Raw genomic sequence first — 16219 nt, forward strand, 5'->3', positions numbered from 1 at the left:
TGTGACCTTGGGCCGGCCACTCAGTCTTTCTGAGGCTCAGCTGCCTCATCCACGAGTCGAAGCAACTGGAGGATGACATGAAGAGCTGAAAGACCCTGCCACCCGCCTGGGGTGGGCACCCAGCTCCCGGGATGGGAGTGGCACCTGAGTTCCCCGAAACCCCTCCTCCCCAGCAAGGACTGGGCACCGGCTTAGCTAGTGGCAGAGCAGCTGAGGTACAGCTGGGCCTGTGGCTTCGGAGGGAGTCGAGGAAGTCTCCTCCCCCAGCCCACACATCAGGGCTGCAGCTGGGCCTGTGGCCTGGGAGGGAATCGAGGAGGCCTCCTCCCCCGCCCACACCTCAGGCCTGAAGCCCGGTCATGCCTCTTCCTGAGTGGGCCATGGCTAGGACATGGTTGCTGCTTTTCCTGGCCCTCGGGGGTCAAGCCCTGCCCACAGGTAAGTCCGTTTTGCACCCATATGCCCCCCCCGTACCATCAGAGCCTCTACAATGGCGATGGGATCCATGGTCACCTGGTTCTGAGGCCTCAGGTCTTCCTCCAGATGGAGTGTCAGCAGGGCCTGGTTCCCTCTTGGAAGCACAGGGAAGTAAAAGCATCCCCAGCCTGGTGGTGTAGGCCTATAGCCCCAGCTACTCGGGAGGCTGAGACGGGAGAACCCAAGTTCGAGGGTGAGAAGAGAACTGTGGGTATAGCTCAGTGGTAGAGCATTTGCTTTGCTGTTGTGTGTGAGGACTAGGTTCAGTCCTGGAACCAAATCATTAAAGAGAAAAGGAGACATCTGGATGGGAACCCACAGAGGTGGGGAGGTTCACGGAGCCAGGGCTGTGCTGTGTGATAGAGGGTGTCGCACTGTGGGCAACACTGCCCTTCCTGCCCCCAGAGCACCCTCTTCCAACAGGGACCAGGGTGTCTCAAGCTCACGTCTAACTCAGGCGAGATCCCAATGTGTCAGCGACTTGCCAAGCAGTCCAGTCAGCTAAGGATCAAGGCCAGAGAATTCTGCTCCATCTGAAGTTTGCACATATATGATGAGGGAAGGAAGGCCTCGGACATGCTAATTTTACATGCATTCATGTTTTGCCTGCATGTGTGTCTGTGAAGGTGTTGGGTCCCCTGAAACTGGAGCTACAGGCAGTAATGAGCTGCCATGTGGGTGCTGGGAATCGAACCTATGTCCTCTGGAAGAGAAGTCAGTGCTCTTAACAGCTGAGCCATCTCTCCAGCCCCAGCCTTGGACTTTTGAGTCAGGGGGTCTATTTGATCTAAATTCACCCCAAGTGTGTCACGGGGACTGAGCTCTGGGAAGGAAGTACTTGGGGTGAGGGGAAATCTGGGGGTCTTCCTAGTGGAGATGGAAGCTGCATCGGTTCAGGAGGCTGAGGGCCCTGAGGCTCTCTCCTGGGCTCCTGCTGTCCCTTTGTTTGCAAGACTTAGTAATGTTACCATACATAATATTTCCAAAGCTTGCCTGGCAAAGCATCATGATATCTATACTCTTCACAAAGATTCCATTGGGCTACTATATTGTCTGGACATTTGAATCTCAGTCAATGAAGGGGATTGAGTCAGGGGCCAACCTCAGCTCTCTCTGAGGCCTTGTCCTAGACTTGATTCCCTGTGTCATGACAAAATTTTAGACTTTTTTTTAAGGCCAAGAAGACTATGGGATTTGTGGCCACAGAGGCTCAAGTTCAAAGCTGACTGTATCTGCTCGTGTCACTAGACCAGTTATCTGGTCTCCTAATACCTGTAACTCACCTTCCACAAGACTCCCTAGTACCCTGGGGCATTTCCTTAACTGGGCCACACGGAGTTCATAGTGTGAATTTATTTCCAGTTGTTAATATTTGAAATTCTATTTGTATTTTAAAAATCCTATTTAAGCCGGGCGTTGGTGGTGCATGCCTTTAATCCCAGCACTCGGGAGGCAGAGGCAGGCGGATCTCTGTGAGTTCGAGCCCAGCCTGGTCTACAGAGCGAGTTCCAGGACAGCCTCCAAAACAATACAGAGAAACCGTGTCTCGAAAAACCAAAAAAAAAAAAATCCTATCTAAAATTAAATAACGTCTAACTATACACCGAATGTGTCCTCTTCACTGAAAACAGTACACGGAGAGGATGGGTGAGAGACTCGGTGTGCAAAGGCACTAACCGCCAGCCTGCCAGCCGCGTTCGAACCCTGGGACTTCCATCAGCTCTGCCTCCTTTGTTTTAGTTTATATTACTTTTTAAATTCCACACATGCAGGCATGTGTGGGGCACACGTGTGGCAGTTAAACTTTCAGGAGCCGGCTTGTCTTCTACTATGAGGGCTCTAGGATGGAGCTCACACTTGGCAGCACGCCTTCACTCAGTGAGCCGTCTTCCCAGCTTTCTCCCCCGTTAAACAATCAGCTGAGATCTCCGCCTCGTATTATACAGCTCCCCCAGCCATCCTCCGGCCTCTGCCTCCCAAGCTTACATAGACAACCACACCAGGCTTCCATAGTTTTCCCAGGAAGGGAAGTTCCAGGTATATCTGAAGTTCCCTCTGCTCTCATGCCAGGTCTGTCCTCCCCAGAGGCACCAGGTCTCCTCAGGCAGCACAACTGGGTATTGTAAGCACTTGTTGATGACGCTAATGTCTTTCCCACGGGACAGAGTTCCTTGAAAGCCCTGGCAATGATTTTCTCAGTGTCGTGTACCCAGCACCTGGCATAGACAGACAGGCGCTCAGAAAGGCTGGATGGGTAGACAGTAGGAAGAACGACAGAGGACGGATGAGAGACAGGAGGGAGGACGGATGAGAGACAGGAGGGAGGACGGATGAGAGACAGGAGGGAGGATGAGAGGCAGGAGGGAGGATGGATGAGAGACAGGAGGGAGGACAGATGAGAGACAGGAGGGAGGACAGATGAGAGACAGGAGGGAGGACAGATGAGAGACAGGAGGGAGGACAGATGAGAGACAGGAGGGAGGATGAGAGACAGGAGGGAGGATGAGAGACAGGAGGGAGGACAGATGAGAGACAGGAGGGAGGATGAGAGACAGGAGGGAGGATGGATGAGAGACAGGAGGGAGGACGGATGAGAGACAGGAGGGAGGATGGATGAAGCTTGGCTCCAAGGGCTGTGGAGATGGATCAGTCAGTCAGAGTACTTGCTGCACAAACATGAGGGCCTCACTTCAGATTCCCAGCACCCTCAGGAAGCTGTGCACGTGTGCCTGTGATCCCAGCACTGGGGAGGGCAGAGACGGGAGGGTCATCCGGCTTGCTAGATGCAGGCCTAGCTCCAGGGGCAGTGAGAGACCCTACCCCAAGGGAATAAGGTGACATGTCCTCCTCTGGCCCCCATGAATGAATAGGCTTTCTTACCTACACACCTGCACACATACAAACATACATACTACACATACACTGCATGGACACACACACCCCAAAAAGAAAGAGGGAGGAAAGAAAGAAAAGCTTCATAGAAGGAAGAAGGGAAATGGGACGGGTAAATTCAAGGAGGGAGGAGGGTGGGCTGCAGAATACAGTGGTGACCGAAATGGAGTGAGGGGAGCCTGAGACAACAGAAGCCCACAGCTCCAACCTTCCAGAGAGTTCCAGTCCGGGGACACAAGCTGACTGCCGCACAGAAACTCTCCTCACAGAAACTCTCCTCTCTTACAGGCATCCCCTTTCCTTCTCTGGCCCCACCCATCACACTGAGGGTGGATGGAAGGCGGCAGACGTTGGTGGTCTGCCTGGTCCTCAACGCGGCACCCCCTGGCCTCCACAGCCCCATCTGGTTCTCTGCTGGCAACGGCAGTGCCCTAGACGCCTTCACCTACGGGCCCTCCCCAGCCCCGGATGGCACCTGGACCAGCCTCGCCCAGCTTTCCTTACCCTCTGAAGAGCTGGAAGCCTGGGAGTCCGTGGTCTGCCACACCAGGCCTGGGGCCGGGGGCCAGAGTCGGAGCACACTCCCCCTCCAGCTGTCAGGTGGGGATGAAGCCTGGGGACCTGTCCCTTCCCATGTCCTGGAGCCAGGATAGAGTGGGGAGGGAAGGGTTGCTCCAGGCAGGGGCATGAAGGACGCTACGTGAGGTAAACCCTGGCTCCGGGCATCAAGGACGTGTGAGGGAAGACCCTGGCTCCGGGTAGGGTGGGTTTGAGACCATGATTCCTGGGATTGACAGCTGTGATACACGGTTCAGGCTTCCTTTTGAGCCTGCAATCCCAGCACTCGAAGAAGTAGAGACAGGAGAGTCACGGCTGTCCTAGACAAGTGAGTTCAAGGCCTGTTTGCTCTACATGAAACTGTCAAAAACCAAAGCGAAAGCTAAGAGATATTGATAACTTTAATGGCACCACCACCACCCAACTTACATTTAAAAATTTTTAAAAATATTTATTTATTTATTATGTATTTGGTGTCCTGACTATGCGCATGCATGCTAGGACACCAGATCTCATTACATATGTCTGTGAGCCACCATGTGGTTGCTGGGAATTGAACTCAGGACCTCTGGAAGAACAGCCAGTGCTCTTAACCTCTGAGCCATCTCTCCAGCTCTCATTTAAAAATTTTTAAAGATTATTATTTTGAAGTGTGTGTGTGTGTGTGTGTGTGTATGTGTAGGGTATGTATGTGTGTAATTTGGGTGTGTGTGGGGTGTATGTGTGTGTATGCATGTGTGTGTGTGTTGGGTGTGTATGTGTGTGTGTGTGCGCGCGCGCACATGCACATATGTGTAAGTATCATGTGAGTGCAGGTGCTTGACAAGACTAGACACAGTTGATCCCTGGGAGCTGGAATTAGTTACTTGCATTGTGACAAACAAAAGGGTTGGGAACCAAACACTGGTCTTTCTGGAAAAGCAATATATACTTTTTGTTGTTGTTTTGTCTGTTTTTTGGTTTTGTGAGACAGGGTTTCTCTGTGTAAAAGCCCTGGCTGTCCTGAAACTCACTCTGTAGGCCCTACTGGTCTCAAACTCACAGATATCCACCTGCCTCTGCCTCCTGAGTGCTGGGATTGAGGGTGTGTGCCACCACTTCCTGGTTCATGTTACCAGCCCAAGAAAGCACTTTACCAACTAGGCCAAGCAGAGGAGGCTGGCCTGCCAGTGAGTCCCGAGGGTCTGGCTGACCCTACCTCCCCAGCACAGGATTATAAATATGAGCCTCCATGTCCTGTTTCTGTTTCTTTTTTAGCATGGACACTGAACTCAGGTCCTGTGCTTGTAGAGCAAGCACTGTCATGACTAAGCCACTTGAGTCACCTCAATTTTATTACCTCCCTAAGAGGATTGCTTCTGGAAAAAGTGCTCTGCCTTCCAGCAAAAGCTGCAAGAGAATGGGCTCCCTGTGGGAAGGGACTGAGGTGCCTCTTAGAGACAGAACTGTAGCACAAACAATAAAAATCCAGAGACAGATACTGGGTTTCAACCTGAAGATCAGGAAAGTGAAGCAACCAAGCCACTAGTGAGTTCTTACCTCTACCAAGGCTCAAACCAAAAGGGGCGACGCTGTCCTCCGTGTGACTGCAATGCTGTCCACCAGACCTCAGACTCCCCGAGACTGCACTGAGCTGAGCGCCTGCCTTACATTCCTCTCTAGTGCTGCGATTAAAGGTGTGAGCTCTGTTTCTCTTTTAGACTGATTCACTCTCATGTAGCCCAGTGTGGCTTTGAACTCACAGAGACCCATCTGCCTCTGTCTCCCGAGTGCTGGGATTAAAGGTGTGGGCACCACTGCCTGTCCTCTAACTAGTAGCTTAGGTATGTGTGGCTAACTAGTAGCTTAGCTCTGCACCCTGATATTCAGGCAAGGTTTATCTTTTGGATCATAAATAAAATGTCACACACAGAGCTGTCAGGCAGTGGAGAGGTGTGGCGGCTCCTCAGGACTTGCCAAGCAGTGAGCCTGGGACTGGGAGGGGCCCACTCATCCCATAATACTCACTTCCTTCTTGGCTCACAGAGGAAACTTCCACAGCCAGGACCTGCTTTCAGGAGCATCTCAGGGGTGAGTGGTCAATGGGGTCGGGGTAGGATGGGGGCCCATGAGGTTGCAGTTTGGAAACAGTCGTCTCCAGTTAAGGGACTGCTTTGCTAGCCTGGGCTTCAGTCTTTCCTGGGATAAGGTGGGGTTTTCAGATGCCATCCCTATTCCTGGGCTCCAGCGGAGTAGCACAGATGGGGGGCCTGATGGCTCCTTGGGTCGGGGGTGGCAGGCGGTCTCAGTATGAGAGCCTGTGCATTATTTAACTACCCTAGGTAGAACACTGGGCTGGGAATCACAACCAGCATCCGTTTCTTGCCCAGATATTCTAAGCGATTTACTCTTTGCATCAGATGCCCTTTCCTGAGTGCCTGCCTCTCTCACCAAATAAAACAAAGTGAGGGCAAAGTGGGAGGCCCTTGTTATTGCCAGTAGAAACTAAAGTTAGACATCAGGAAGGACTTTCCCTGGAGGAGGGAACAGATGGAGACTGGTCAACAGAGAGGACAGGTCCTCCCTATCCTCTGGGAGGTCTAAGGCTCCTGGGGACTTCTCCCACTCTTTATTCTGCAGGGACACTGGGTCAGGTCCTGCGGCTGAGTGCCCTGAGGCTGCTTCTCTTCAAACTGCTGCTGTTGGATGTACTACTGACCTGCAGCTGCTTCTGTATACTGGCTGGCCAGCACCTGCTGCCACCGCCCCCACGCAAGCCCCTGCCATCCACCCGCCGAATTTGGACATAGTAGTAACAGACTTCAAGCTTTGATCTTATCCAACCCGCTGAGGCTCTTTGCTGAGCCCAAGATGGCTATTTCTGCCACCTGGGGCAGGAACACCAAGCCAGGGCTTCGAGGAGGAGGAGGCCGGCTGGGCCCGCAGCTCACGAGCCCTGGTGTTCCTTATTCACGTTTTGGAACTTTTTCTTTTCCTGTATGCGGTCTGCCTCTCCCTGTAAATGTGTCTATCTGGGACTGGGCTCTGCCTCCCTTGTCAGCCTGAGATTTTGGGAGGAAAAGGCCTATCTCTCCTGTCACACTACGGGTAGGAGGATGGATGTGCCCCAGTGTGTGTAACCAGGCACAATACAGAAGACCTTAGATGACACAAACACGTTGTAAAGCTTTTCATTTGTGTGCCTGGGGGAAATGGTGTGCCAGATAAAGAGGAATCGGAGATCTGGGAAGGCTTCCTGGAGGAAGAGTGGGAACCTAGAAATTGCCCAGTGGGCTTGGGGACTGGAGAGGGGTTGTAGAGACTTTCCTACTCCCTACTGTCAGTCACTGGACAAGGGCCCTCCCTGCTTCCTTACCCTGGCACAGCCTTTTGAGAGGGCAAAGTGGAGCCAGGGAGCCAGGGAGGTAGTGCTTACCTGCTAGTCTTGTGCAGGCTTGACAGAAGCGTGGGGAGCCAGGTTCCCGGGCATCAGGGTCACATCCAATGCTAGCAGCACAAGACAGTAATTGCAAACCTACACGCTATTAATTACAGGTCATTATTCATTTGACAGATATTAACTCAGCATCAGCTGGGAGTCAGGTACTAAAGAGGTTTGACCTTGTTGGTTTTTCCTTATTCCCTAAAGAGAGCCCCTGCATGGATAGAGGATGAGATTCCAGAGAGAGAGAGAGAGAGAGAGAGAGAGAGGATGCCCATGGAGGCCACAGGTGGAGCTGGAGTTACAGATGGTTGTGAGCCACCTAATGTGGGTATTGGGTAACTAACATAGGCCTCCAGGAGACCCTCTTTCCATCTCTTGAGTCTTTCCTTCTTTCTTCCTTCCTTCCTCCCTCCTTCTGCATCTTCTTCCGCTTCTGCTTCTTCAAGACAGAGTCTTGGGGGCTGGAGAGACACCTCAAAAGTTAAAAGCACTGGCTGCTCTTCCAGAGGACATAAGTTCAATTCCCAGCACCACATGACAGATCACAACTGTCTACAACTCCAGTTCCAGGGGATCTGGCACCGACACACAGACATATATGCAGGCAACGCACATTAAAAAGAAAAACAAAACAAAAGACAGATTCTCACTCCATAGCCTAGGCTGGTTTCAAATTCACAGAGATCCTCCTGCCTCTGCCTCCCAATTGCTGGGATTGAAGGTGTTGCTGCCACTGCCCAGTGTCTGAAACTCTTAATTCATGTCTAATACATATATATATATATATATATATATATATATATATATATATATATATATATATGTTGAGGCAGGGTTTCTCAGTTGAACCCTGAATTCTCAAATAAAACTGAAGCTCACAGATCACAGATAAAAGCTAGTCCCACTAGTTGACTGGCTCTGAGGATCCTATCTCCACAGAAAACACTGTAATTATGGGTGGGATACCATTCTTGCAGGAATTTACATGGGTGCTGAACCATCTCCCTAGCTCATCTCCTGCCTCTTCCTGTGGATCTTTGGGGAACAGTGCCACAGCAGCTTCTGGAGATGAAGCTGTCCCCTCCTCGTCCACAGAAATTGATCGTCCTCCATAGCCAAGTTCGGGGAGACATCCAGCTGTAGCCTCCATTTCTTTAAACACTGCCCCTTTCCAGCAATTAGTGAAGGCTATGAGTCAAAGCTAATGTTTTGCCTCTGTAAATGTCCCCTCGGCTGCCTTGGTCCAGAAGCTGAGTTTCCTTCACTTTCAACCCTGTCCTGCTCAGTCCCTTAAGTCACCACTGTGACTGAACCTCCAGGAGGACTTCCCAGTCTTGTGAGTCAGGGCAGTAGCCAGCTTTTGAGCCAGCCAAGTCTAAAAGAGCCTAGAGAACGTGGAGACACCCTGGAGGCTGTCCCTGTCCTGTGCATTGTGAAGCCCCACATGCCATAGCCCCACCTAGCCAAAGTGCCCTGATACCAGCACTGCTCGTGTTACAGCTCTGAAGGGAAAGTTGTCCTGGTAAGTCGGGAGCCAAGGAATGCCAATAAACACCATACAACAAACCTCACACGAGACATTAAAGGGAAAGACACAGGAGGGAGGCCCTCTGCTCCGGAGAAGCAGCTAAGAACTGAGCAGGAGGCAGGCTTTTTATTGCGTTTCTTTGGGGTGGGGCTTTCCAGGGTGGTCTGATATTGGAGGGATTATGTGGCCTGGTTTTGGGGCAAACTCAAGGATTGGTGTGATTTTGTGGCCTCGTAGTGGCTTTTTTTTTTTTTTTTTTTTTTTTTTTGGTTTTTCGAGACAGGGTTTCTCTGTAGCTTTGGAGGCTGTCCTGGAACTCGCTCTGTAGACCAGGCTGGTCTCGAACTCACAGAGAGCCGCCTGCCTCTGCCTCCCGAGTGCTGGGATTAAAGGTGTGCGCCACCAACGCCTGGCCTGTCTTGGCTTTTGTTTCTCTTTTTTTTCCTCTCTTTAGGGCAGGGCCTGTGTTGGCTATTCATGTGAATTTGGGTGGCAGGTCAGGCTTTCCCTGTTGCTTGTGGAGATGACAGTTGCAAGCCTGGCTCCTGGAGACCTGAGGGCCGGGCATGTCTTCTCCAGGCTGCCACCAAACATCCGCCCCCACCTCCATGCCAGCAAAGTCCTAACATTTGCACCGGGGAAGTCTTTCCCCTCGCAGGTGTAACACTTACAGGCTGGCCACTCTCCTGCCTCGAGGGGATAGGAATGGTTTTTATAAGTTATAGAAGCCTGGGGGTGGAGCCAAGCCATACTCTCCTGGAGGGTCTTATAGACATAAGGGCTTTTTTACACAGGACACTACGGCCAGCAAAGGACAGGGTGAACTTGGATAACTTCATAAACTTAGCAAACATCCTCAAACTTGAGGGATAAAACAGTTATTTAAGCTGCATTTGCTGACAGCTTCCCAGAGAAGCTGAGCTCAGAGTCAGTTTAAGGTTTAAAGCAATGCCAAGAACCCAGAGAGTCCTAGAACCAAGGCTGCCATTGAACTCATGGTCCTTCTGATTCTTCCAAAGAGCTCTGTTCTTTCTGCCTTCACCTTCCAAGACTTGGAACCAAAGTGCTGGTATTATGGGCACGAACCATCACACATAACGCATATGGCTCACTTTTGTGCTTGGTGCCAGATCGGGCCTAGGACTTCATGCACACAAGGCAACCACACTGCATCCAAGGCATATGCTCAGTTAGGGAATCCTCTTCTTTTATTAAATTATTTATTTTTACTTTATGTGCATTGGTGTTTTGCTTGCATGTGTGTCTGGGTGAGGGTGTCAGATCTTGGAGTTACAGACAGTTGTGAGCTGCCATGTGGGTGCTGGGATTGAACCTGGGTCCTCTGGAAGAGCAGCCAGTGCTCTTAACCACTGAGCCATCTCTCCAGCCCCCAGGAATTCTCTTCTTAACAAAGACCCCCTAATGCCAGGCACCCTGATGATGCAGAGGCAGAAAGGAACGTAAATGTTCAATGCCAGGCTCCTGCCTTCTAGGCGTTCAGAATACAAAGAAACAAACAGCAGAAGAGGCTGAGGTAGCATGGTAAAAATGCTGGGATGCTATCCATCTGCTCCATACATTTCTTTTTTTTTTCTTTTTTTTTTAATTAATTAATTTATTTATTTATTACACATACAGTGTTCTGCCAGAAGAGGGCACCAGATTGAATTGTAGATGGTTGTGAGCCACCATGTGGTTGCTGGGAATTGAACTCAGGACCTCTGGAAGAGTGGTCAGTGCTCTTAACCTCTGAGCCATCTCTCCAGCCCCTGCTCCATACATTTCAAGGCATTTTTGTTTTGGAGACACCAGGCCTCCTGTAGGTCAGGCGGCACCCCATGACTATGCAGCCAAGGATGACCTTGAATTTTTAATCCTTCTGCATCTATCTCCTGAATGTTGAGATTATAGGCTTGCATCACCACCCACCTCTAGGTTTATGCCAGCCTAGGGATTGAATGCCAGACTGGCGAGGGAACACTAGGAATTTATGAATGCTAGGCAAGGGCCCTACCACTGAGCTACATTCATTTTAAATCCCTCCTTAAGTCAGGGTGTGTGTGTTACAGCTCTGCGGCAATGCAGGGGAAGGCTCCCCAGTGTGTTACAGGGAAAGGTGTCCTGGCAATTGGGAGCCAAGGAAGCCAAGAAATACCACAGAGTCATACTGCACAACAAACCTCACACAAGAGACTGGGTGGAGGGAGCCGGGCAGTGATGGCGCCTACCTTTAATCCCAGTACTTAGGTGACAGACTCAGGCAGATCTCTGAGAGTTTGAGGCTAGCTTGCTCTACAGATGAGTTCCAGGACAGGTAGGGCTACACAGAGAAACTGTTATGCCCAGTCCTCAGGACCCCAGAAGGACCACCACCAAGGAGACCACCGAATGCAAAGGCAAAGGATCCTCAGGAGTGAGTGAGATGCCTGTTTACAGTTAAGGGGGTGTTGTATAGGGAAAGTCCATAAGGCTGAAAGCCTGGAGATTATACAAGGAAAGGCAATAACTATGTTTGTTTTGTTTTGTTTTTGTTTTTTTCGAGACAGGGTTTCTCTGTATTGTTTTGGAGCCTGTCCTGGAACTCGCTTGGCAGACCAGGCTGGTCTCGAACTCACAGAGATCCACCTGCCTCTGCCTCCCGAGTGCTGGGATTAAAGGTGTGTGCCACCAATGCCTGGCTAGCAATTATATGTTTAAGCAAGATACAATTGAACAGGAAAGGGCAGGGGGCATTTGGTCATGAGTTTGTTAATTACCCCCTGGGAGGGGGGTTACTACCACTAAATGGTGGTATCTGGTCCTCTTTGGGACAAAGGAATGTTGACACAGCTGGTGATGTGTTAACTGGACTTCAGGCTTCTAGTCACATACTCTGTCAGGGGGTCAGATGCTTTTGTCCAGCTATTTTCTTTTGTGCTGTCTTAGGTAGCTCAAGATCAAAAATTCCCTTTTCCCTGTATGGACTTAGTGGTGTAAGTTTTTTAGATTTTTATTAATTTTTTCTATTACAGTCTTGAAAAAAACAAAAAAGAGAGGGGGGAGGGAGGGAGAGAGAGAGAGAGAGAGAGGGAGGGAGAGAGGGAGAGAGAGGGGGAGGGAGGGAGAGAGAGGGGGAGGGAGAGAGAGAGGGAGGGAGGAAGGGAGGGAGGGGCAGGAAGAGGGAGAGACTGGAAGGTAAAGTCAGGACAGTGGATGTCTCTGCTCCATAGAGAATGGAGTAGGGAATGGAGCAGAAGGCAGGGTTAATATAGGGTTTCCTGGGTGTAGGGGTGCAGAGCTTTCCAGGGTGGCCTGGGATTGGTAGGATTGTTGTGGCCTGATCTTGGGTCAAGCTCAGGAATTTGTGGGATTCTTTTTCTTGGTCCTGGACCTGGGGTCAAGTCAGGGTTAGGGTGTTCTTTCCCTGACCCTGGTCTCAGGCTCCAGTTGGGAACAGGGTGTTCTCTCCCTGTCCCTTTAACCCTACATGGTGGTGAAGGCACACGCCTTTAATTCCAGGGAGGCAGAGGCAGGTAGATCTCTGAGTTCAAGGCCAGCCTGGTTTACAGAGTGAGTTCCAGGACTACACAGATAAACCCTATCTCAAAAAACAAAGCAAAAAAATTAATGAATTGATTTGAGCTTCCCAATAGACAAGGTTCACAGAGATGTAGGATGGAGATAACAAGGGGTCGCTCTGTCATCAAACAAATAGCTTTCTGGTCAGAGAAATCACTTATTCTGGTGTTCATAAGGACGAATGCAAGGTCACTGGGCATCAGGGCTGCTGTGAGTCCCTACGTGAGTGTTAAGGAGAGTGGCTGTGATAGTAAATGGTTTGCAAAGAAAACCATGAAGGTTGCCTTAGTGGGTAAGGAGTGGCCATCAAGCCTACGGAACAGAGTTTGATGCCCAGTGTTGTTGTTGTTGTGAAGCGGTGTGTTTGGCTTCACGCCTTCAGCAGTTATGGATTACTGCTTTTCTGATGGGCTTAGCCCTTGGCCCTCGATCTTGGAGTTGCAAGAACGACCTGAGTCACTAGTGTGCTCTCTGCCTCTCCAGGAGAGGTAAACAACAAAGAAGATAAGCCCATCACTCTACTGGGATGCCTGTTAGAAAACCTGAAACCCCTTCACTTAATGCCATTTGTGAAGGCACCCAGACTCACCTCTGTACCAAGAAATGGCCTAAAAATGCCCCTAGATAATAAGTCAATTGGCCACCTAGCAGCTCTTAGGGCCCCTTGCCCGTCCTATATGAGGCAGCTCTTGGCTCTCCATGTGAGCCCCTCCTTAACCCCATTACTGAGCCCTTTCAGAAACTCACACAGGCTCCTCTCCAGGCCCCAGCCCTGCATCTCCCAGACCTAACTCGTCCTTTCTCCCTCTGTGTTACAGAAAAGGGGGGACACGCCCTTGGAGCTCTAAGTCAGCAGCTGGGGCCTTCCTTGCATCTGTAGCATAACTGTCAAAGAAACCAGACCTAACTCCCCAAGGTGGGCACCCTGCACACGCACTTTAGCTGCTGCTGAGCTCCTCATTCGTGAGTCAGAGAAACTCACCTTTGGGTCACCCATCACTGCTTTCCACCACAACCTGTCCCATCTCCTAACTTATAGAGGCTAACACTACCTCCTTCCCGAGGTCTTTCTCTCCAGGTGGCGCTGGTAGAAGATGCCACACTTACTTTCCAATCCTGCCCACCCCTCAATATCTCAAATCCTCTATCTCAGCCTAATACTAACTATTCCCCATCTCATTCTTCCTGCTTTGAAACCCTAGAAAACTATTACCCCATCCTTCACACATATGGGAAGACACACAACCTAAGACCACCTATACCTGGTACACAGATGGCAGCTCCTTTTTACATGGGGGACCCGCAGAGCAGCCTATGGCACAGTGTCAGATACCAGGGTTGTGGAGGCACAGGCACTCCCCGCCCACACTACTAACTAGCAGGTTGAACTTATAACTCTCACCCATGCCTTCCAATTAACACAGGGACAATCTCTAAATGTTTACACACACTCCAAATATGCCTTTCACATCCTCCTGTCCCATGCTGCTATCTGGAAAGAGCATAGGCTACTTACTGCAAAAGGAGGTTCCATAACGAACTCAGGTTATAGTTCGGCCATGCTAAAGACCTCCACCTCCCCAAAGCTGTAGGGATTATTCACTGCCGGTCTCAGACTGACAGCTCCATTATCTCTAGGGGCAACAATGGGGCTGATGAAGATCCGACTCACCTCAGCACCGCAGGGAGTTCGTACACTACAACCCACATCCTCACAGTCACTCCTGACACTCGACAAATTCCGTCCTGTCTACACCAGCTCTTTCACCCCAACAGTCAGGCTCGGTCTCACTTTGTCAAGGCTCACCTCCAACCCATTCCTGAGGACTGACGTTTCTTAAGAACTATCACTGCCCCTTGTAAAAACTGTCAGATGTCAGGCCCTAACTCCAGGTATCGTAATCCCCCCTTTCCCCCACACCAGGCCAGGGGCTGTCTCCCAGGGCCTGACTGGCAACTTGACTTTACCCACATGCCCACAGTCAGATGAATCAAATATCTCCTGGTACTAGTTGATACCTTCTCAGGGTGGGCAGAGGCATTTCCAACCACTAACAACAAAGCCCAGACAGTCTCTGACATCCTTCTCAGGGAAATTATTCCCCGGTTTGGGATTCCGGCCTCTCTCTGGTCAGACAGGGGTCCTGAGTTCACCTCTCAGACATCCCAAACCCTATCTAAAGCTCTCAGCACCCCTTGGCATTTTCATATCCCGTATCACCCCCAGTCCTCAGGGAAGGTACAGCAAACTAACCGTTCCTTTAAAAACGCCCTTGTTAAAATGTCACAGGAACTTCACCTTGACCGAGTAAAGCTCTTGCCTCTGGCCCTCTTCAGGCTTAGGGCTGTCCCCAAACAACCCCTTTCCATCTCACCCTTTGAACTCATGTATGGGCAGCGGGTTCTAACACCTGGTCTCTCACCTAAACCCTCTCCTCTCCCTGATCACCCTTACTTCGCCATCTCCGTTCCCTCCTGTGGAACTTTACTGACCATTCCCTATCTCAACCATGTACAAACCCTTGTGCATCCCCAGTTAACACCGGGGACCAGGTCCTCCTCTCTCCTCCAGACCAATGACCCTCATCCCTTCCCCCTAAATGGCAGGGCCCCTTCCAGGTAATTCTTGTCACTCCAACAGCTGCTAAGCTTGAGGGCCTCCCACCTGGAACCCTTTACTTCACCTGAAGCTCACCCCTCACACACTGCAGCAGGATCTTGATCCCTTAAGCTTCAGAGGACACTGAGGTCCACTCCCTTGTCACTGATGTCAGAAGAATGAGGCTCCACCCCTACAAGCACACTGTACCAGACTGGGAACCCCATATGCTTTCCTTCCTTCGTGCCCCCTCTTCCTCCCCGCAGGCTGATCTGAGCTCTCTGCTTCTACTAATTACATCCTGCTCATCAATCTCCTCTCTGTGCCCCCCAATAACTCCTAATCCAACCAATTAGCTGTTGTTGAGGAAAAGTCAGCCGGTAGTCACAGATGTGGAGACCCAAAGTCCATCAAGCATGTCCAGGTGCCCTCAAATCAACCACCTGTGCCTCCTGAGTGAATGTAAAGGTGCCAGAGAGTTCCATACAGCCTGGACTGCAAGGAAACAACCAGCTCCCCAGGACATGGCAGCACCCCAACTTCTTCTTCTCTGCCCAAGATGGTCAATGTTTTCTAAGTCAGCTGGAAGCAGTCTTGACGATTTGGCCCCCTCCCCGTATTCCTGCCCTACCTGACACCCCCTATTTAATTTCCCACCTTCCCTAGGTCCTGGGCAACCTGGCCCTGCTCTTGCTCCCAACTCCTCTCCTCCTGCCCTGTGATCTCCTCCCAGCCTGCTACTCCGTGCCAGCCCCCTCCTGCCTGGGCTTGTGCCTTCTCCCACCTGCCTGTCACTCCGTGCCAGCCCTCTCCTGGGCCTGTGCCCTCTCCTTAGGGAAACTTTCCTGGTCGAAGGGCCTCTCAATTCCTCGGGCTCTCTCCCCGCCCTGGGATTGCTCTTCTCTGGGCTACTTTCCCTCGCCCTGGGATCCATCTTTGACAGGTGATCGCTCCTCGCTGACAGCTGTCAAAGGTTGCATGGCTGCGTTGTGCATGCGTTAGGTGGCTGCATAAGGACTCTACATGCAGAAACCATGTGGACCTGGGGCCATGCGGAGCTGAACCAACGGCAGCTCCATGACTCCAGTTTCAACGGCCCCAACTGCTGAGACTCTTCTAAACCACTCCCGTTCCCTATATACGCAAGCACACCTCCTGCCTGTTCTCTCTCTCTCTCTCTCTC

General features: G+C 51.0%; 1 protein-coding gene across 1 annotated transcript; it reads left to right on the forward strand.

Moving 5' to 3' along the window:
• Positions 1-229: 229 nt before the first annotated feature.
• On the forward strand, positions 230-7081 carry Ptcra (pre T cell antigen receptor alpha). The gene is made up of 4 exons (XM_021228584.2): positions 230-438; positions 3658-3969; positions 5953-5997; positions 6547-7081. The coding sequence occupies exons 1-4, from the start codon at positions 360-362 to the stop codon at positions 6714-6716; spliced, it is 606 nt and encodes a 201-aa protein (XP_021084243.1). The 5' UTR covers positions 230-359; the 3' UTR covers positions 6717-7081.
• Positions 7082-16219: the final 9138 nt, after the last annotated feature.

This window comes from Mesocricetus auratus, unplaced genomic scaffold, assembly GCF_017639785.1.
Source record: "Mesocricetus auratus isolate SY011 unplaced genomic scaffold, BCM_Maur_2.0 Super-Scaffold_100021, whole genome shotgun sequence".
NCBI classification, from domain to species: domain Eukaryota; kingdom Metazoa; phylum Chordata; class Mammalia; order Rodentia; family Cricetidae; genus Mesocricetus; species Mesocricetus auratus.

What these genes read in the sequence shown, in the direction of transcription:
- Ptcra (XM_021228584.2), top strand. Translation starts at nt 360, where the DNA reads ATGCCTCTTCCTGAGTGGGCCATGGCTAGGACATGGTTGCTGCTTTTC. An exon ending in GGGTCAAGCCCTGCCCACAG is followed by an intron (nt 439 to 3,657) that starts GTAAGTCCGTTT and finishes CCTCTCTTACAG; the next exon opens with GCATCCCCTTTCCTTCTCTG. An exon ending in ACTCCCCCTCCAGCTGTCAG is followed by an intron (nt 3,970 to 5,952) that starts GTGGGGATGAAG and finishes CTTGGCTCACAG; the next exon opens with AGGAAACTTCCACAGCCAGG.